Genomic DNA, 19,765 nt, shown 5'->3' on the forward strand with positions numbered 1-19,765 from the left:
TGAGTTGGTCAATTTTTATGATATTTATGAAAGTATAAGAACACAGTTCAGTGCCAAAATATTCCTGCACTGATTCATAAAGACAAATAGCAATGTCGAGACAGTGAAATGTTTTTAATTAGCTGCTCTTGTCGGCTCATCTGAAAACCACCTTGATGTCTATTTGAGTTCAGCCTCAGTTCTCCCTTACAGTCTGTAGATACTGCTCTTTGCACACTGCCAGTGTCAATTAAAATAGTCGAGTCCAGAAAGACAAGTAATACAAAAAGACAAGTACCCATACAAACTGTTGCCAACACATTTTGGTATATACACTGTGACAGTCTGTGCCTGTCTTTCCACCTCTGTACTTTTACTGTAATTTACAAGACTGTAATAGAATGACACCAGAACACATAGGAAAAGGTAGTGGGACACTACACGTTACCATAAGGATAGATGGTGTCTGTCAGGATCGCCAGAGAATTTTTCACTGTGAGGTGTCAGCAACAGACGCACCTCGGTCATGCCAACATCCACACATCTGCCTTTACCAAAACTATGTACATCTTCCCCTCTGTAAGGTAAAACTGTTACTTTGATAGGCAGCTCATGGAAACCACAGTTATGACTGCTGGCACTCCCGTCACTTAGTGTTTGCTTTCAGGTTTCCACAAAAGCTGTATTCAGCAGTAAACCTGTGAGCACCCCTGCAAATGCCATGGAATCTATAGAACTCAATTTCAAATATTACAGTACATGGGAGTGAAGGTCCTTCCCTTAGCTGAAGGAGCCCGTGTGACAATGAGAAAGTTTCATCAGCAGCGCCACCTGTAGCTGCTGTAGCTGTGCACCCGTGTGTGTGTGTGTGTGTGTGTGTGTGTGTGTGTGTCAGCTGTGCAGAAGCTCAATCACAGGAGGTTAGCATCTGCAGTGTACTGGCATTGCGTAATGAGACAAATTTCAGTTTCTCAGATGCAATTATTGCAATTTTGTCAGCAGTGTCGAAAGAGAGAACAGCGATCAATCCACTTGTAGTCACAACAGGAAAATATGACACCCCAAAAAAAGGAATGGAACGACTTACATCTGTAGCATGACACTACAGCAGAAATTAAAGAGTTACCCTCAGATCTCAAAGTTGCTCAAATAAAACATGAGATGTCATTTGACTCTAGATAAACTATGAATGTGAAATCCAAAGCTATCACTATGTTTACTAACTCTAAAGAACATTGGTAGTAGCAAACTGAAATTCTACAACTATAATTTGCCTCAGAATCAGGAGCTGGTTAAAGCTTCTACATATGGGGAAGTTACATTCAACAATACTCATCTGGGGTCAAAACACTGCTAGTAACTGCATATGAGTTAGTGAGATTGTTATGATGGAGACTCTTACTTTCAAATACCTCCACTCATTTGGAAAATGGACAATATGTGAGAAATATCTACCATGCCTAACTCCTTCCATCCTTTTTGTTATTACAATATTTCTCTTGTCCACAATATTTTATTTTAAGGAATAATTTACAGGGTTATTACAAATGATTGAAGCGATTTCACAGCTCTACAATAGCTTTATTATTTGAGATATTTTCACAATGCTTTGCACACACATACAAAAACTCAAAAAGTTTTTTTAGGCATTCACAAATGTCCGATATGTGCCCCTTTAGTGATTCAGCAGACATCAAGCCGATAATCAAGTTCCTCCCACACTCGGCGCAGCATGTCCCCATCAATGAGTTCGAAAGCAGTTCTGGCATGTTTCTTGGTAGAGGAGGTTTAAACACTGAATCTTTCACATAACCCCACAGAAAGGAATCGCATGGGGTTAAGTCAGGAGAGTGTGGAGGCCATGACATGAATTGCTGATCATGATCTCCACCACGACCGATCCATCGGTTTTCCAATCTCCTGTTTAAGAAATGCTGAACATCATGATAGAAGTGTGGTGGAGCACCATCCTGTTGAAAGATGAAAATAGCTCCCTGCTTGCTTTATTCGTCGACTTCCGCGGGCTACACGTAAAACTTGCCCGCACGCGTTCAACCGTTTCTTCGCTCACTGCAGGCCGACCCGTTGATTTCCCCTTACAGAGGCATCCAGAAGCTTTAAACTGCGCATACCATTGCCGAATGGAGTTAGCAGTTGGTGGATCTTTGTTGAACTTCGTCCTGAAGTGTCGTTGCACTGTTATGACTGACTGATGTGAGTGCATTTCAAGCACGACATACGCTTTCTCGGATCCTGTCGCCATTATTGTCTCACTGTGCTCTCGAGCGCTCTGGCGGCAGAAACCTGAAGTGCGGCTTCAGTCGAACAAAACTTTATGAGTTTTTCTACGTATCTGTAGTGTGTCGTGACCATATGTCAATGAATGGAGCTACAGTGAATTTATGAAATTGCTTCAATCATTTGTAATAGCCCTGTATTAACTGCTAATATGTTGAACTCTTTTAAACTTTTTTAAGAATAACAAGGTCAGCAGAAAAGTCATTTACTGCGAACAAAAAGGTAACGGCGAAAGGAGGCAAGACGAAATGCAGTGAACGTACCTGAGTGGGGGGCAGGAGCAGGAGAAGTCGCCGAGGCGTGCGCCACGGTGACAGGTGCCTCCAGCGAGGCAGGGACTAGGCGAGCACGGATCCTGCCGCCGGTCGCAGCGCTCCCCCGCGAAGCCCTCGGTGCAACGGCAGTCCACCTGCACACACAGCCAGGCCTCAGCTCCCGCTCCTTGTCGAAATGCAAACATCACAGTACAGGAGATCGATGCTCGTTTGAAGAGCAGGGTGGTTAAAGTGTCACTGACAGTGTGACAGTTACAGATTTGTCACAAACGCAAACCCGACAAAATCAGAGGAGGCAATTAGTGGCAACTTCGTACGAGGAACTATTCCAGAATTAGCCTTGTTTGATTAAGAGAATCTGCAAAAATCTAAATTGTAATGGCTAGGTGGTGATTTTAACTACAGACCTCAGTGTTAGCCCAGTGTCTTTATTGTGACACTTTAGTCAGGCAGTCATTTGACACTTCTGTTGGGCAGTCATTCTGAGTTTATGTCAGGATCCCAGATGCGTAGAGAAAAAGAGCCACTATCGTCAGTAGTAAGTGAAGAAAGGTCTCTCTGCTCCGTACCTCAATGTGGTGCATGTTTTTCCACAGGACTTTCGGCACACGTTGGTCAGCGGTAGCAAATACTGAAGGCAGCTTGAAATAAGGAGTGATCTCCACGAATGACTGAAGGGCAGTACAACTTCCACTCTGCCACGGACAATTGACTGTGTAAATCTTCAGGACAGAATGAACCACAGTACCGGACCTCAGCATTTTGTGGGCATCACCCACTTCAGACTAGTATCTCAATGACACCAACAGTTTGAAGTTGAGAGGGAAACTGCAATGTGTGCTAGGATGAGAGATTTGCCAGTGAAATACAAGCACCCCCCAAGTTTAAATCCTGATTGTTGTAGTGGAATAAAACTATCATATCACACACAGCACAACTGCATACACTACCAACGTGGTAACAGAGCAACACTTTATCAACACTATGATTGTCTTTTTAAAATAACATCAAACATAATCTGGTCACTTAATAAAAATGGAATGAACGGAATACAAAAGGATCTCGTATACTCCTGTTTATTGCTAACACTCTCCCCTCAGAATAATACCTAAAAGTAACCACACATGTCATTTTTAATGTAGCAATTTCTTACAATAACGTTCATGAATATTCTGATTCAGTGGCTCAGCTAACAAGTCTGCTTGATTTTTACCTGTCGAAATGTATTGAATGCCAGTTGTTCCATCTATTACTTTCTCCATGATGAAAAGATGTTTATGGCAATGTGTTTTGTTCTGGATTTGTCTGTATGATTCTTGAAGAGTACAACTGCTGCTTGATTATCAATACAGGTATCGATACAGGTGTCGATTCTCCAATCAGTTCTTTCAGGTTAAGGCTCTTCAGTAATTCTCTCATCCATTTCACCTCTTTTGCACGGCTGCCTCTGACACATATTCTGCTTCCATTGTGCTCAGTGCAACTGCAGTTTGTTTCATACTCTTCCAGAACACTAGAGATCTAACCAGTAATATTACATATCCCATAATATTTTATGATCATTTATACAAGTAGCCCAACAGCACCAGCGAATGCTTCAAGTACTTGACCAGTAGGATACTATGTGAGTTTAAATGTGCTGTTTCCTTCACATAACTTAGAACCCTTTTTGGCGAATTCCAATCGTTCATATTAAATTTTGAACAATGTTGTGACAACTTTGCCACTAAGAAAGCTAAGTCGGGTCGAGTCATCAGCGAAAGTTATGAGAGTCACAAGCATCTATACCATTTTGAATAAATCCCAGTTCTTCTAGTGAGTTATTTCAATGATCATTCCCACTTTGTTTCAGTATATGTATTGACCTTTTAACTTGCAAACCAAACTTTCTTGTCCTTCTCGATGAAATCTTCTGGCTGGAGCATATGTACATATTCCTTAAATTTACTATGCAGATATGTTCTCGTCACAGCATACTGATCAATATGCCAATTTTGTCAACGCTGGCTGTTATCAATAGGCAAATTGTTTCTAAATTTGAAACATGAGTATAATTCTTGTTTTAGTCTATACCTTCCATTTGACTAAATCCCTTTGCAACCAAGTGAGCTATAAAAATCTGCTTTTGGTCAACTGTCTTCTTTCTAAACATCCATCTGTTATTTACAGACATTACACCTGATGCTTGCTCACCCAATTTCCAAGCATCTTGATTCTTCACAGAGTTAATTTCTTCATTCACTGCAACTATCCATTCTGATGCTTCATCAGAATTAACTGCTTCATGATACAGTAATGGTTCATCACTGTTCCTTCCTCGCACGAGGAGCCTTCTCTTCAGAATGAAGTGTCACTGGATGAAATTTGCTTAAACCTGTGTTTTCTTTTGTTATATCATTTCTTGGCCTGCATTTACTTTATGAAGTTTCAGCAAACTTCACAAGTTCCTGATTATCTTCAATTTCTTCCAAATTTTCCTCCCGATCTGAGAAACCATAAAATTCCTCTTCAGTGTCAGAATCTTTTCCTTCACTCGTATTTCATCTTCGATACTTGGAAATGATAATACTCCGTCATTGTACAGTTCAACAGATTCTTTCTGTTTCTTAGTTTGAGCTGGGTATTTGCCATTCAAAAACTCTTTGAATATTCAGTCCCTGCATTCCACAACCCGTTTCATTTCTGGCTCCAGATCCTTTATGCACAGCCATATACAGAATATTCTATAAATACAGCTTTTTTCTGCCCTTGTGGATGATTTAGAATGGCATTTTGTTGAGGTACATGAACGAAAACTTCACAGCTGATCACACGCAAATGTCTCACTCTAGGCTTTCGATCTGTCCACAATTCATAAGGTGCTTTTTGACTGTTGTGCCTATTTGTAAAACTATTTCTTATGTATGCCACAGTGTACATCAGATCAGCCCAAGAGCTTTTTGGTAAATTACTTTCTTGCCACGGTGACCTTACTATATACATTAACATTCTGCTGAAACATTCAGCTATACCATTTAGCTGTGGTGTGTATGTCATTGTTACTTCATGCCAAATTCCCCAGATTCATTGAAGATGTTGCAATCTCTTTTATTGAAAATAACCTCTCTATCATTTTCTGTGAGCTGCCTCATCAATAAGATTGCATGGTTCTTATTCGGTGCAAGGAGTGTATTGTCAGCTACAAATTCCTTAGTCAAACCCTACACGTTAATTATCTTCACCCTTACTGTACCTTTCCCCTTTTTTCTAATATCAGCAAAAGTTATGATCTCAGCTAAAATATTTTTATCAACAGTTGAAAAATAATTTTCATCTGGAGTTATGTGATGAGTTGTCCCGGAATCTACTACCCAGTTATCACCATTCAATGTGATTGTGCCACAGGCAGCACCAATACTAACAGCACATAGTTTATTTTGTTCCTTTTTAAATGCATCCTTTTCAAAACAGTTTCTGGATATGTGAGTGACTTTGTGCCAATTGTAACAAACAAAACTACCTTTCAGTGTAGCTTCTTTCTTCGTTTGTTCCTGTCCTTTGTTGTGATCCGTAACTGGCATTCTTTGGAACTTTTGACTACCAGTATACTTTTAAGGATACTGCAGAATGTTTATCTTCATTGTATTCATGACATCTACCATCATTGGCAAGTAAACACATTTTAATTGTAGCACACTTAAAATCATTACCTGGCAAATGGCACAAAGCTGTAACTACTGCATCCCATTCGTCTGGAAGTCACACAGAACAGTCACTGCTATATCTTCATCTTCAATTTTGTCACCAATGTTTGCTGGATCTGTTACAGTTCTGTTTATCAATCGTATATAATTTCCCACAGATTCACAATACTTCATTTTTAGTGAATATAACTTCTGTACCAGTTGCACAGTGCAAAATTTGCTAATCCTTGGGGTGTAAAATTTTTGAAGTTCTTCCCATACTGTTTTTGGATTTGATAAACTTCATATACGCATCTGCAGCTGATGTACCTTCACCAGGTTCTATCCACCAAACTAAAATATAGTCCACACATCAGAATGTAGTACGATCATTTTCTTCTGATATGACCAACAAGCGTAATTTCCTCCACTTAATTTCATAATAATGTGTCTGTGCTACTCATCTCTGTTTATTTCACCATTGTTTTACTGTTGTTATCATCCTGTGAGACCACAAACACAGCTCAACATCAATTAACATTTTCCACATGCGCCACATAAAAATAATCAACTGGTATTGGCAAATATTGTCTTCTCCACAAGGATGAGTTTTTGATTGACTAATTGACACTAACAAAGTTTTTATTTTATTTGTTAGGATGAATAGGCCCATACCCATTGTTGTAGTGGAATAAAACTGTCACATAACACATATTATATTTTTTTGAGACAAAAACTGGATCCATCATGAAAGTGGTACAGAGCAACGTTGTGACTGCCTTTTTAAAATAATGTCAAAGTAACCCAATCACATCATAAAAAATGGAATGAATGGAACAAATAAAATATCTCTTCTCCACATGTTTATCTCTTAACACTTATGCTGTATGGACTTTTAACCTGTCAGTACATTTCTGCAATGTCAAACATCAGACCATTAAGCTCTCAAAGCTGATTACACATCATCGCCAACACAAAATGTGTACAGCTCATGTCAGGAAGGCGATAGATTTTACGTATCCTACCAGCTACTTCAGTTGACACCAAAAATTTAAGGCAAATCAAGTTCTGTCTAGGATTACAAATTAATTGAACCGATTAATAAGATTTGCTATTATACGGATTTGGGCTCAATTATTGTTTAAGAAGCAAAGCAATCACAATTCGACTTGACTAGCTGTAGGGTGGTAATTGTTCTCTTTTATTTGCATTAAGAAGGAAGTGAAATTAGGATATGTGATGCAGAGAAATTTCTCAGCTAGTGACGTTCTGTAGTGCACTGCCAGTGATGATAATAATCTGCAAGAGACACATCTATTACTTCTCATTTTCCAACAAATATGTCCAGACTTCTGAGAAAAACCATCAATATGCATTAAAAATGATGCAATGGCAAAACAACGATAGAGATCCTACATTGAAAACCACACAATACCAAATATACTGACTCACTTCTCTCATTCTCAGCAACATCCAAACAATTATGCTCTTTGAATCTTTGAGATTTCCCCGAATCACTTTAGTCAGAGGAAGGGACAATACCTTTAACAAGTTCTCATATCGTTGGATGTGAGGTCCGCCAGTTATGCAAAACACAGTTTTTTCTCAGTACCTAAACATGTTTTGGCACCACTGTGCCATCATCAGTGGGTTTTTGTTTTATTTATTCTACAATGTGAACGTTTTTTTTAAATGATTATAAAATTATGTGGATGTTTAGTTCAAACAATAGATTGTTTCTTTTTGTAAATACCTTTACATTTGGTGTGCATGAATTTTCCAGATCACTTGTGTGTTAATTACTACAGGTAGCTTGTCATCTGCAACCAAATGATGTTGATGAGAAAGTTTTTTGTCATCTGCAACCAAATGATGTTGATGAGAAAGTTTTTTGCTGGGAGATAACCTATCTTCCAGAATGTAATTTAGCTTGTCGCAATATTTTCGAGCCTATATTCGTTTTCACTTGCATTTTTGTGAGGCAAGCACTTACATTCTCTGCATCATGGTGAGGTGTTGTGATGCACAAGTAACTATAACAAGTATGTTCCACAGATAACGTAGTAAAACACTTTTCACTTCACCAAAACACAGTGTGATTGTGGTTTGTTGTGTGTCCCAGTCCAGTCAGTGTTCATTTGTGCACCAGAGAGTTCGGTGCCAAATTTTAAGCTACAGGTTGACAATATTATTGAAATTATTGAACTATATAAAACAAAATTGTCATTAACTTCTGAACGGTCTGTGTTAGGACGTTCAAACTGCACAATCAGCTGGGAGGCATGATAGGAATTAGTATGCACTGTGTGCACGCTGGTTTACCAAATTTCATTTTGATGGGTTTGTCAATAAGGAATATTGGCGTTTTTGGGGGACTGAGAACCTGCATTTTGAGATCGAAAAGTCTCTTCACCCTCAACAGGTGAAGATGACTTCATCCACATTATCCAACGTGACCCTGATTTTGGCAAGATGTGATTCATGCAAGATGTAGCTCAACCCCATTTAAGAAGGTGAGTGTTTGATGTCCTGGAAGAGCACTTTGGGGACTGCATTCTGGCTCTGTGGTACCCAGAGGCCATTGGCATGGGCCTTGATTAGCTACCATATTCTCCATATATGAACACATGCTACTCCTTTTTGTGGGGCTATATTAAAGACAAGGTGTACAGCGATAACACCAAAACCATTGATGAGCTGAAAACAGCTATTCACAAGGTCACCGACAGCATCGATGTTCCCACACTTCAGGGGGTCGCGCAGAGTTTTACTATTTGTCTGCACCACATCATCGCCAATGATGGCAGGCATATTGAACATGTCATAACCTAAATCCGAATATCTGTAGTGAAGTTTGAATGTTTAATGAAGTGTGTGCATGCCGTAGTTTGTAACTAATTTACGTTTTTCTTCAAACAGTTCAATAATTGTCACCCAAGGTAGAAATTTAGAGTAATTGCTGCCAAGTGAAAAAGATTTTGAATAAAGTCTGAGTGTCGTTGAAGAGCACCAGTGCTGGGCAGCAGTTGGCACTCTTCAGTCATCAAGCAAAAAGCTATGTTATAAGAGCCACACAGTTGGGTTGTTGGTTAATGTTAGTAATCTGTTTGGTATACGACAAATCATGCTGCATTATTTCATTTGAGAGTTTCAGTGTGGAGTGGTAGGGATCGTATAGTGACACGCAGAATATTAATCAATAGCGACACGCAGAATATTAATAAGTTGTGAACATTTCAAAGTATTCACTGTGTCGTGTTTTCTACAATAAATAGAACTTGAACATTTGATGACTGTCTTTAAGGAAAATGGATACACCGAGAGTCAGATTCGTCGGGCTATGGAATTTGGACCGTCTCCGGAGGTGTCCGAAGAGGAACATAGATCTGTGGCCTTTCTTCCTTATGCTGGAGGCTTATCGTTTAAGATTGGACGAATTTTAAGGAGTTTTAACATTAAGAGTGTGTTCCGTCCACCCTCTAAGATTAGGGCTCTGCTCGGCTCTGTGAAGGATGATTTGGGACTTAGAAAACCCGGGGTGTACAAAATTCCGTGTCAATGTGGGAAAGCTTACGTTGGTCGTTCTATTCGCACAGTGAATGACAGGTGTGTGGAACATCGCCGTCACACGAGGCTACAACAGCCGGAAAAATCGGCCGTAGCAGAACACTGTCTGAATGAGAGACACAAAATGAAATTTGAGGAAACTGTTGTAATTGCCAACATTTCCGGTTTTTGGAATAGCGTGTATAAAGAGGCGATCGAAATTAGGTTGGCTGATAATTTAATCAACAGGGACAATGGGTTTCCTCTTAGTAAAACGTGGAATCCTGTATTATCTCGCATTAAAACAGAACGTTCTTCGGTGCGGCCTTGATTGCGATATATCGTTGCCAGCAGTGTTTCACTAAGGGCGGCGCCACCTCCCTGTTTTGGAAGTCAGAAACCGTGATGGGCGGCGCATGCGCCGTGTACTGAACGGTGGCCTATATAGGACGTCGAATTGCAATCTTGCGTCAGTTCTCAGCGGGACTCATCAGCAGAAGCAGCATTCCCTGAAGATGGCGAACAGTTGGATCGCCGAAATATCGAGTCAAGTTGATTTTAGGATCCGGCAGCAAACCCGAAAAGACTTTCAAGACTTATTACGCCGGGAAAGCCTACGTAGTTACATTAATAAATAGTACTGTTTGTGACCTCATAATGATAACTATTCTTCATAGTACTCATCATTATCTGCTTCCTTAAAGTATCAGTCACTGGATTCCATCTGCCTCTTAGTGAATGGAGTTGAGAGAGGTAACAGTATCGATGTAATATAGCAAGCATTTGATGTTCGTGTTACATATGGTGACTGTGACAGAATGTTGCTTCCTACAACAATCTTCAGATCCTATCGCCAGCATCAAAATATGGCGTGTGGTGCCTCAATCTCTGAGCAACATTGGGTGGGAAAGGGAACATGGACAGTGAACATTTACTTTGACTATACATTGCATGTGAAATCTACATCTGATTAACAATGGCTAGTCAAACAGAGAGTGCTGACGTTATAAATGGATAGGGCAGTGTTAATCAATGTTGATATGGATCTTGTTAATGAGTCAGAACTAATTAGTAAAATTCAAAATGTAGATGCATTGAGAAATGTTAACTCAATATCAACATAAATGTTGAATCGTATGAAGCAATGATAGACAATAATCGGGCTTAGAACAAAAATATTTTAATTGAGAATCAAAAGTGCACGCACTGGAAGATAGAATGAAGAATGTCAAAATATCCAATACACCAGCTGATATCAACATTATTCAACATGAAACAGAATCAATAATGCAAGAAAATCATGGTACAGTTTGTTGTACAAGTAGGAATTTGATCCACATAAACAATTACATCCCATAATTTAAAGTGTTGTTTGCATGAGTTAAAAATGAATCAGGAAAATTCAGTATCTGTGTATGACACATGGTTGCGGGTGCTAAAACATTCTACATTTGGTGATTTTGAAAGCACATTTCTAAATATTGGTCCTGCAAGAAAGGAAGAAGTATAAAAGAAAAAATATTTTGAATGCACAATTACAATCGGCACGAGGGGTCGATGCGTAACTTTCTTCAGAAATACTAGGAATGTAATAGTTATCTGGACAACCTTATTACTGGTAACGATTTGCTCATAATTTTGCTAAAGAATTTACCATGGAAAGTAAGAAACAATTAGTGACACAAACCTCTGATGATTCTGAGAGTTAGGAAGAGTTGTAGATTGTCTGGAAGAGACTGAGAATGAAAGAATGGTGGCGGGATCAGAGAAAAATTTGACTCATTGCAAACAACATTTTCAGTGATGTGATGCATCGCAAAAAGATAATTTTGGATGTGCACTGTGGAATCAACCAAATGACAGTCGACAGTGGTATAATGACAAGCGAAGGGATGAATGTTCACAAAACTATGTGTGCAATGATATCTGGTTTCAAACTGATGAAAGGTGGAAAATGAGTTTTGCAGACAGAACCAAGAGGTAGTGCACAATGGAAGAGATCAGGACTGTTCACCACACCGAGATACAGATGATAGACACTGACACTGTGTGCAATTGTCGATAAACTGAAATCAGTTTCAAATGCGGCTTGCTCTGGAATGAGTGAATAGCCTAGTGAGTCAGATATGAGAATACAGAAGACTGAATGTAAATCTGAAGATAATACGACTGACCTACTGGGAGAAGTTGTGCAGTTGTCAATGAGGTGTTGAATTCAGTGATTGAATTTAGTGTGAATGGTCAGAAAATTCCAGCAGTTTCAGATTTTGGAAGTGATACTAAAGAAATCTCCAAAAGTTTCTATGAACAGCTATGTGATGGAGAAGAGGCACCTGTGTTCCCTGTCAATAGTGTGCGTATAATTACTGCAACTGGGCATAGGAGTCATGCTGTTACTGGGCAGGCACTCATTAGGTGCAAGATTTTAGATAGATACTCTGTCCTGGTTGTACTGATTCTTGATTCTTTGACTGTGAATTGGAATTTTGGTAATGACTGGCTGGCACAAAAAAGATGTAAGACTATGGAGAAGGCTGTTTAAGTATCTTTGATGGTAGTGAAGAATCAGAGTTTAATTTCATCATGTTCATCAGAGGAAAGGAAGAAGTGTCTGCAGGGTTAGAAAATAGATTTATTAAGAAGATGGTAAATTGTGGAACTGAAGCACCAGAAAGGAAGACAATGTGTCCACAGAGAGAGGAGAAGATATTTGTGATGTCATGTTAAAAATTCAAGTGAAAGTAAGTGATTTGACAACCTGCCCATTTCCTGTAGAGAAGAACTGTGAGTAGTTTTATGTACGCACACCAAAGTCTTTTCAAATAAACCAGTGTTAATGAAATGAAAATATAAATGATTAATGTTCTGGTAATGATAGGACTGTTTAGACTGGTTGTGTATCTTCCCCAATGAAGTAGTATAAGGATAAGGATATCTTCTACAGCAGATAAACAGTTACTCACTTGAAGGGTTACAGTTACTAACTTCATCAAATTGGCAATATGTACCGAGTAGCAGTGTGTAATTCTTTTCCATTTAATTAGACTGAGACACAGCAATGCATGGCCGTAAACAGCTAGTTTGAAATAAAATATTCTTTCACTCACTTATTAATTTCTTTATAGAAATCCAAGAACATTACAAAACATTTGAGAACATTCTAAAATATCAATAAATATCTGATACCTTTAAAGAAACCTCTGTAACTTTCTAGAACATTCCAGCATATTACAAAATATTGTCTATATATACCGTTCTGAGGTGTAACATATCCCCACAACAAGATAATGGAACATTTTGAGAACATCCTGGAATATTCTAGAACATTCCCACACCTTTTAGAAGCTGCTATACATTCTAGAACTTCCCAAAGGAGTCCATTGGTGTGATGGCCTATTTTGACACTCATATCTCCAAATCCAACCCCTGATTCTTCATGGAGGAGGGACAACGGGCTAACGTACCATATAACCCACACAGGGCTGCAGTGGGTGGGTTGTGCTCTCTCTCTCTCTCTCTCTCTCTCTCTCTCTCTCTTTCACACACAGGGTGAGACACATTGACTTTGTGAATAGTTCCAGATACTGTAATGAGGTTTTCCGCAATTGATAGTGTGCTGAAGAGCACATAATATTTTGTGTGAATAATGGTCTGTACTCTAGTATCAACTGAGATAGTGAAACATTACGGTTGTTTATAACAGAACTGTATGGTTTTCATAACTGCATTCAACAGCTCTTGGGAAGACAATTACAGTGATAAAGCACTTGTTAATATTGATGTTGAAACCTTTCGCAAAAGAATCCGAGAAATGCACTAAAATTGGAAAGTGGTGGGGGCCAGAGTCTGCTACTGCAGTGTAACCACCACCAAGAAGAGCTCTCATGCCAGGCTCTGTTGTTATATGCGGCAAGACATGCTTATACTACTAAGATAAAACCTGGTTTCCTACACAACGTTGATACGTGGTCAGCTATGATTTTTGTATATGGAACTAAAGCACACGCTCAGCTTCTGCCACATCAGGGGGGCTTAGGAAAACTACTTCAAATGTGTTTAGTTTCCAGGTTGTTGTGGAAACAACTACAGTTCTGTCAGACAGTTTTCCTTTGAAACCCCCCCCTTGCTGCTTTCTTGTCAAAGCCAAATTAGAAACATCGGTCACTCATACTTCATAATGATAAACAGCTTCATCCATGGAAAAAAAGAAACCAATGTGTATACCTGACCTGCTTTCGTATGGAGATGCCTGAATACTTCTTAAAAGTAAAACAACTGCTGTCAGACAAATGTGTCTATAGACACTGCTCAAAATTGTAATAAGACTGAATACACTTTAAATGAACTACACATTTTATTCCGAATGACTGATGACATGTCCTCCAAAAACTAAATACTTTTTCGACAAAAAGTAGTGCTCAAATTTTTACCATGGACTGCAAGGCACATCTGCACTCATCATTCAAGAGACAGATGAACAGATTTGACAGCGCATATTGTCTGGTGTAGCTGGTGCTTCACGATATACTGCATCTTTCAGTGCTTCCCATAGAAAGAAATCAAGAAGACTGACTGGTCATGGTATTGCAGCTTTCCATCTTATCCAACGGTCAAGAAACATTTCATTCAGTTCTTGCATCGCAATGTGAGAAGAGTGAGCTGGGCAGTTGTTGTGTTGGTACAACACACACTGCTGCTTATCCAGTGGTAGCACTTCTAGAAGAACAGGCGGAATGTTCATAAGAAAATGTACTTCCATTTAAGACCTCCAGAGCCCGGCCTCAGTAATTTGGTTTGTTTCCTTTCTTCTGTCCATTCACACTTGGCTACAGAACTAGGAACTTCGTTAAGCATCTCAATTGTGATGGTTCCTACTTGCCTTAATGTGCTAATGGTGAATGCTGAGCTGGTTCCTTCAGAAGGTCATAACCAATTTCTTATCCCATCCTTCCCTATTATGAGCTGGTACTCCTCCTTTAATGACATAATCCACAAAGGGATATTGAACCATAATCTTTCTTTCTTCCTTCCTTCTGTCTTTCTGTGTTGCCTTGTTTATGAACTTCTAAGCTTCATCTGCCTTCATGTTTGATTTGATTTGAAATCAGCCTCAGTGGAAGACATTACTTTAACATCCTCTCAACAGTCAAGTGAAAGGAGATCACTTAATCACCAGTCATTCGGCCCTTCTTACAATGACCACTTGTGGCTCATCTGGGATGAAGTACTGTCCCACAACGGAATTTCTTTTGATGCTGCATCATATGTTTATGCCCCGTAGTCGTTGGTAATGTACATGACGAAACCAGCATGGATTTTCAGCTGCAGTAGTGCATATTACATAAATTTATATTACTGTGGTGCGAGACTAATCCTTTGTTGGTAAAGAGCAAATGTTGAAAAATTGTAGTGTCACCTGCAACATCTGAAGCAACATTAAAAATGTGAGCACTGGACATTTATTATTGTGGCAAGCTCAGTGAAGGAAACATAAAAGTTAGTGTCACTGGTAACTTGTGAGTATCTGTTTACTAGTGCCTTGTGACATGCATCAAACTGTATTTTCATTATACAATCATTTAATGAGGAATAATAATACCTGAAGAATTACAATCAGTCCAAGGGAAGATTAAATTACAAGTGAGACTCTGGAAATTCTATTCAACATATCATGTAAGTGAAAAAAAAAAAAGCCAGTCACAAAAGGAATAGCACGACACTATGTGTAAAGCATGAAGAGAAGAAAGTGGATACGTCCATGTTTGTGAGAATACATTGTTAATCAAGGTAACTGGAGGCTATTTTGTTAATAGTTTAAGTGTGTACCTGTACTAACTGTGCAGCTAACATTAAGTACATTGCTAATAACCAAAGAGCTGAGAAGGAAGGTAATGTGAAGAACATTTATGATGAAGCAAAACACTGAAAAATTGTTACAAGGTTTGTCAGCAGTGTAATACAGCTTGTCACAATTTGCTGGATGGAGTAAAAGTCAGCATGTTGAAATAAAAATACACAAGAAAAATGTGATTAGATCAATAATTAGTCATGCCATAGCCACAAGAACATGGATTTGGGAGTCTGTGTTGTTGTCTTCTAGAAAAGAACCAGTGCTCAAAAGTTAGTGTGAATGTCATTTTCTGTGCTCCATGCATTGATCCACTATAGGTGAGTGGTCACCTTTCTCTTATTTGACATATTGCTCCCTCCAGTAATTACTGCAATATACAAGAAATGTAGAGATGAGGTTAAGTTCCTGAGAATGAAAATTGCTTTTGCGGTCTTACAAATTATCAAATGAGTAAATCACTCAAATTACTGCAAACTGCAAATTCATCACTACAACAGTAGCCATCAGTACATCATAGGAAACAGAAGTATCTACTTCTATCACATGTATTGTGGAAACTAACAAAAGGAAATGGCAGCATTAGTACTTCAGTCTTCGAACTGAAGACCACAGCAACAACAGCATTTCTACACTCCTTTCCTTTGTTTACTTTCTTAGGTAGCAAACATATTTTGCAGGGTGTGGGGTTAGGATAACTGTTTGGCAAACTCCCTTGCCTTTTAGAAGCTCTGACCTCTGCCACAGGAAAAGCTGCAGGAGTATCCAGGGTCTGCTTTTCCACATGCTTACCTTACACAGACTACATAGTCAAAAGTAAATTACCCTGAAAATAATATGTACTGGACACCTGAAAAATTATAAATGATATAATATGTACTGCCAAATACTGATGTAACAATTTAGTACTGCTGCACTGCACAAAATGTGATACTTTCTGGAAGGATTAACTGTTTCCTACAGGTCTTAGTTGATTACGGAGGATATGATGAGGTTTCAAAGTTGATGTTGTTCCTGTCCTGCTTCCAGCTGCAGATGCCTTTTTCTTCTACTCTACAATTGCATAGAATCATTCTAGGTATTTATTTTGCCTTACTTCTGGTAACAGCAAAAATAACTGGTCTCTGAGTCACAAAATACGGACAGCGTTTCTTCAGCATGCTAGGAAATAAGTTTTGACCTTTTCTTCAAACTTAAGATGTGCAAAAAGATTCTTATGGCACAGCATCTTTCTCACACTAAGATATGGTATTTGTGCACCGAGAAATGTTTCAGTGGCACAAGCCAACAATTGAGAGAAAGGGGGGACATGTGAGAGGGAGGGAGCAAATAAGAACATTGATTTCTGCAGTAGGTGAGTTTTCACTTCTAAAACAGTAAGATGCTGAAGGTTTACATTTGTATCAGGCTTTGTTCTGTTAGACGGAGACATCCACCACATTTCCATTCACAGTAAAGATAAGTACATCTCATAGCAAAATTATACTAATAACAAGAAGCTAAGTTTGGGTCCATTATTTTTGTATGGGTGAACCTAAAAGGATTTCACCAAGCATCAAACTATAAACTAACATTAAGAATTTCATAATGAGGGACAATTTGTGAAATTTCAGTCTCTGTTTAAGTATTTGTTTTTATTCTTTGATTTTAAATGAAAGAATATCATTTTTGCAAATAGCCTTCACGGGTTTGCTGCCAGATGTCGTTGCGCAAATTCCACAGTATTTTCTTGGAGCAACTGTCCGACATCTTAAGGTGGTTAAACGCCGCTGGTGGCTAGGTACGACTGACGGTATCAACACATCAGCGCCCCTGTATATAAACATGTGCATCAAGAATGTGCAGGCATGGAAACTACACATGTGCAATGATTTGCAGATACATGGCGCAATACTCACACGCCCTCTGCCGAAAATCGCAGAGCAGGCCTCTCGCGTGTGCACTGTACGCTATGTTTACTAACAGTGTGGTCAGACATGACTCATAAAAAACCATTCTAAACCAATGTTGTGATGGAGCTGTTATTGAAAAAGCTTGATTTTCTCGTCATGATTTAATAACAGCCAACGCAGGGTTCCAGCCTGTGCTTAGTGGAAATCCTGCATCCCTGTTGATGATATTATCAGCTGCATGGATATGTACTGCTTCCTTAATGATGCAGTCCCAGAAAGATGATGCCAGGGATAAAAATTCCATCTTCTTATAAATTATGCAACATCCTGTATTCAGACAGTGTTCTGGAATTTCCTACTTCTCTGGCTGGCTAGGTGTGTATGGCGTTCATGCTCACTGCAGTGTTCTTGTACTGTGCGACATGTCTGGTCTGGCCTATACATGCCACCCCACACTGACAACAAATCTTATACACACCACATTTCCACAGACCAAGATCATCCTTAACCGAACTCAACAAGTTCCTCAGTTTTGCAGATGGACAGAAAACACACTTAATGTCATATCTTCTGAGGACTCTTCTGGTTCCTGATGAGATGGCACCAAAATACGGCAAGAAGGCAAAAGTGGTGGGCGTCTTTGTGTCTTCATTCTGCTCCAAGAATTGAATCTTGCTTGGGCCTGAATACATTACATATCTGTCTCTCAGAATTACCGTTTTGTCAGAATACTGTCTTCAAATTTGTATCTCACTCAACAGCTTTTCAGGATCAGTCTATGAACAACATATGTAGTGCACTTCTGCATTGTGCAGGGTGATGGCAGCTTTTGGCCTGCAAACGTAGCTCTGTATGTATTGGCTTGCAATAGATGCTGTGTCCCTAGGGTCCATGCTGTTAGTAAATGTAGAGTACAGTGCACGCACAGGAGGGCCGCTCTGCGATTTTTGGTAGAGGACATTTGAGTATGGTGCCATCTATCTGCAAATGATTGTGCGTGTTTGATTTCTGTGCCTGCACAGTCTCTGTACACATGTTTTATGTTCAGGGGCATTTACGCGTGGATACCGTCTGTTGTATCTAACCACCAGCAAGGTTCAGTCACCTGAAGATGTCAGAGAGTTGCTTCGAGGAAATATTGTGGAATTTGCAAATCAGCCGACGGCAAACCTGTGAAGACTATTTACAAGATATCCACTGGGAAAGCTTGAAGAGTCACAATATAAGTTTTATTTTCATAATTTTCAAAATGAGTGTCATTTAGAAAAGTCTCATTTCTTTTCTATAGTTCAAACTTATCTATTGCTTATATCGTTTTTAGAAGTAGACTTCTTTCTTTACACTTCCAGTACATCCCACATCAGTGAAGTAATACACACCTGTGTTCACATTTGTTTCCCTTCACTAGTTATTCAGTTTAGCAGCTACACACTTTGAGTGAGCTGAGTAGTAGCTATAAGAAGACAGCACTGATGATAATTGAGAAATTAAAAAAAGTTTGGTTTGTATTTACGTCAATCTGTCAATGGACTACAGTGTTCCAGTTAAGTTACAATAATTTCTAAATGGAATGTATGATGTAAAACGGAACAGTACAAAAGTCGCAGATCTGCTACATACCTCGAGGATGACAGCTGGTGTGGCAAAGACGAGAGTGCGGCTGTCCCAGACAAGGGTGCGGTTGGGGCGGACGCGCAGTGCCTCAGAACAGGAGGCACCATTCTGGCAGGGTGCACGCTGCTGGCACGCACTGTACGCCACGGACAGGGCCGGCAGCAGCGGTGCAGCCCGCGACAGTGCCTCCGTCACTGCTGCTCTGTCACGGTAGCCCTGTGAGTGGGAAAGAATGGTAGCTTTCCTCCCTCACTGCAGGTGACACTGTCCTGTCAAATCAAACTCACACTCTCCTAAAAAATAACTGTTAAATTATAGTAGTAACCGTTTCTGTTCACTTTGTGTTTCTGGTCTCCTCTTCAAGTTAACTAAAATTCAGTCATTCCTTGAGTGCAGAACACAAAGTGAACAATGCTTCATTGTCAAATTAATATTATCAAAACTTACTTGAATGTCCACACTCTGTATAGTCTGGCAATACTAAATTCTTTTAAAAGAAAAGAGTGACACATTAAAAAATCACAGAATCACTCCTAAAGCCACTGTCTATTGATCTCACATTTGCAGGAGAACATAATCTAAAATCTTCAGTAGAAATCACTAATTCACAGAATGTCTGATCACTGAATCACAGAATGTCTGAAGGATGGT

General features: G+C 39.3%; 1 protein-coding gene across 1 annotated transcript in view; it reads right to left on the minus strand.

The window, feature by feature from the left end:
• LOC124803478 (cadherin-related tumor suppressor) overlaps window positions 1-19,765 on the minus strand; it is a 491,307-nt gene that overhangs the window by 100,179 nt on the left and 371,363 nt on the right. The window contains exons 24-25 of the mRNA XM_047264670.1: window positions 19,121-19,330; window positions 2,541-2,686 (exon numbers count right to left, since the gene is read on the minus strand). Coding sequence (XP_047120626.1) covers window positions 2,541-2,686; window positions 19,121-19,330 — 356 coding nt within the window. The remainder of the gene's footprint in view (window positions 1-2,540; window positions 2,687-19,120; window positions 19,331-19,765) is intronic.

This window comes from Schistocerca piceifrons, chromosome 6, assembly GCF_021461385.2.
Source record: "Schistocerca piceifrons isolate TAMUIC-IGC-003096 chromosome 6, iqSchPice1.1, whole genome shotgun sequence".
Taxonomy (NCBI): Eukaryota; Metazoa; Arthropoda; class Insecta; order Orthoptera; family Acrididae; genus Schistocerca; species Schistocerca piceifrons.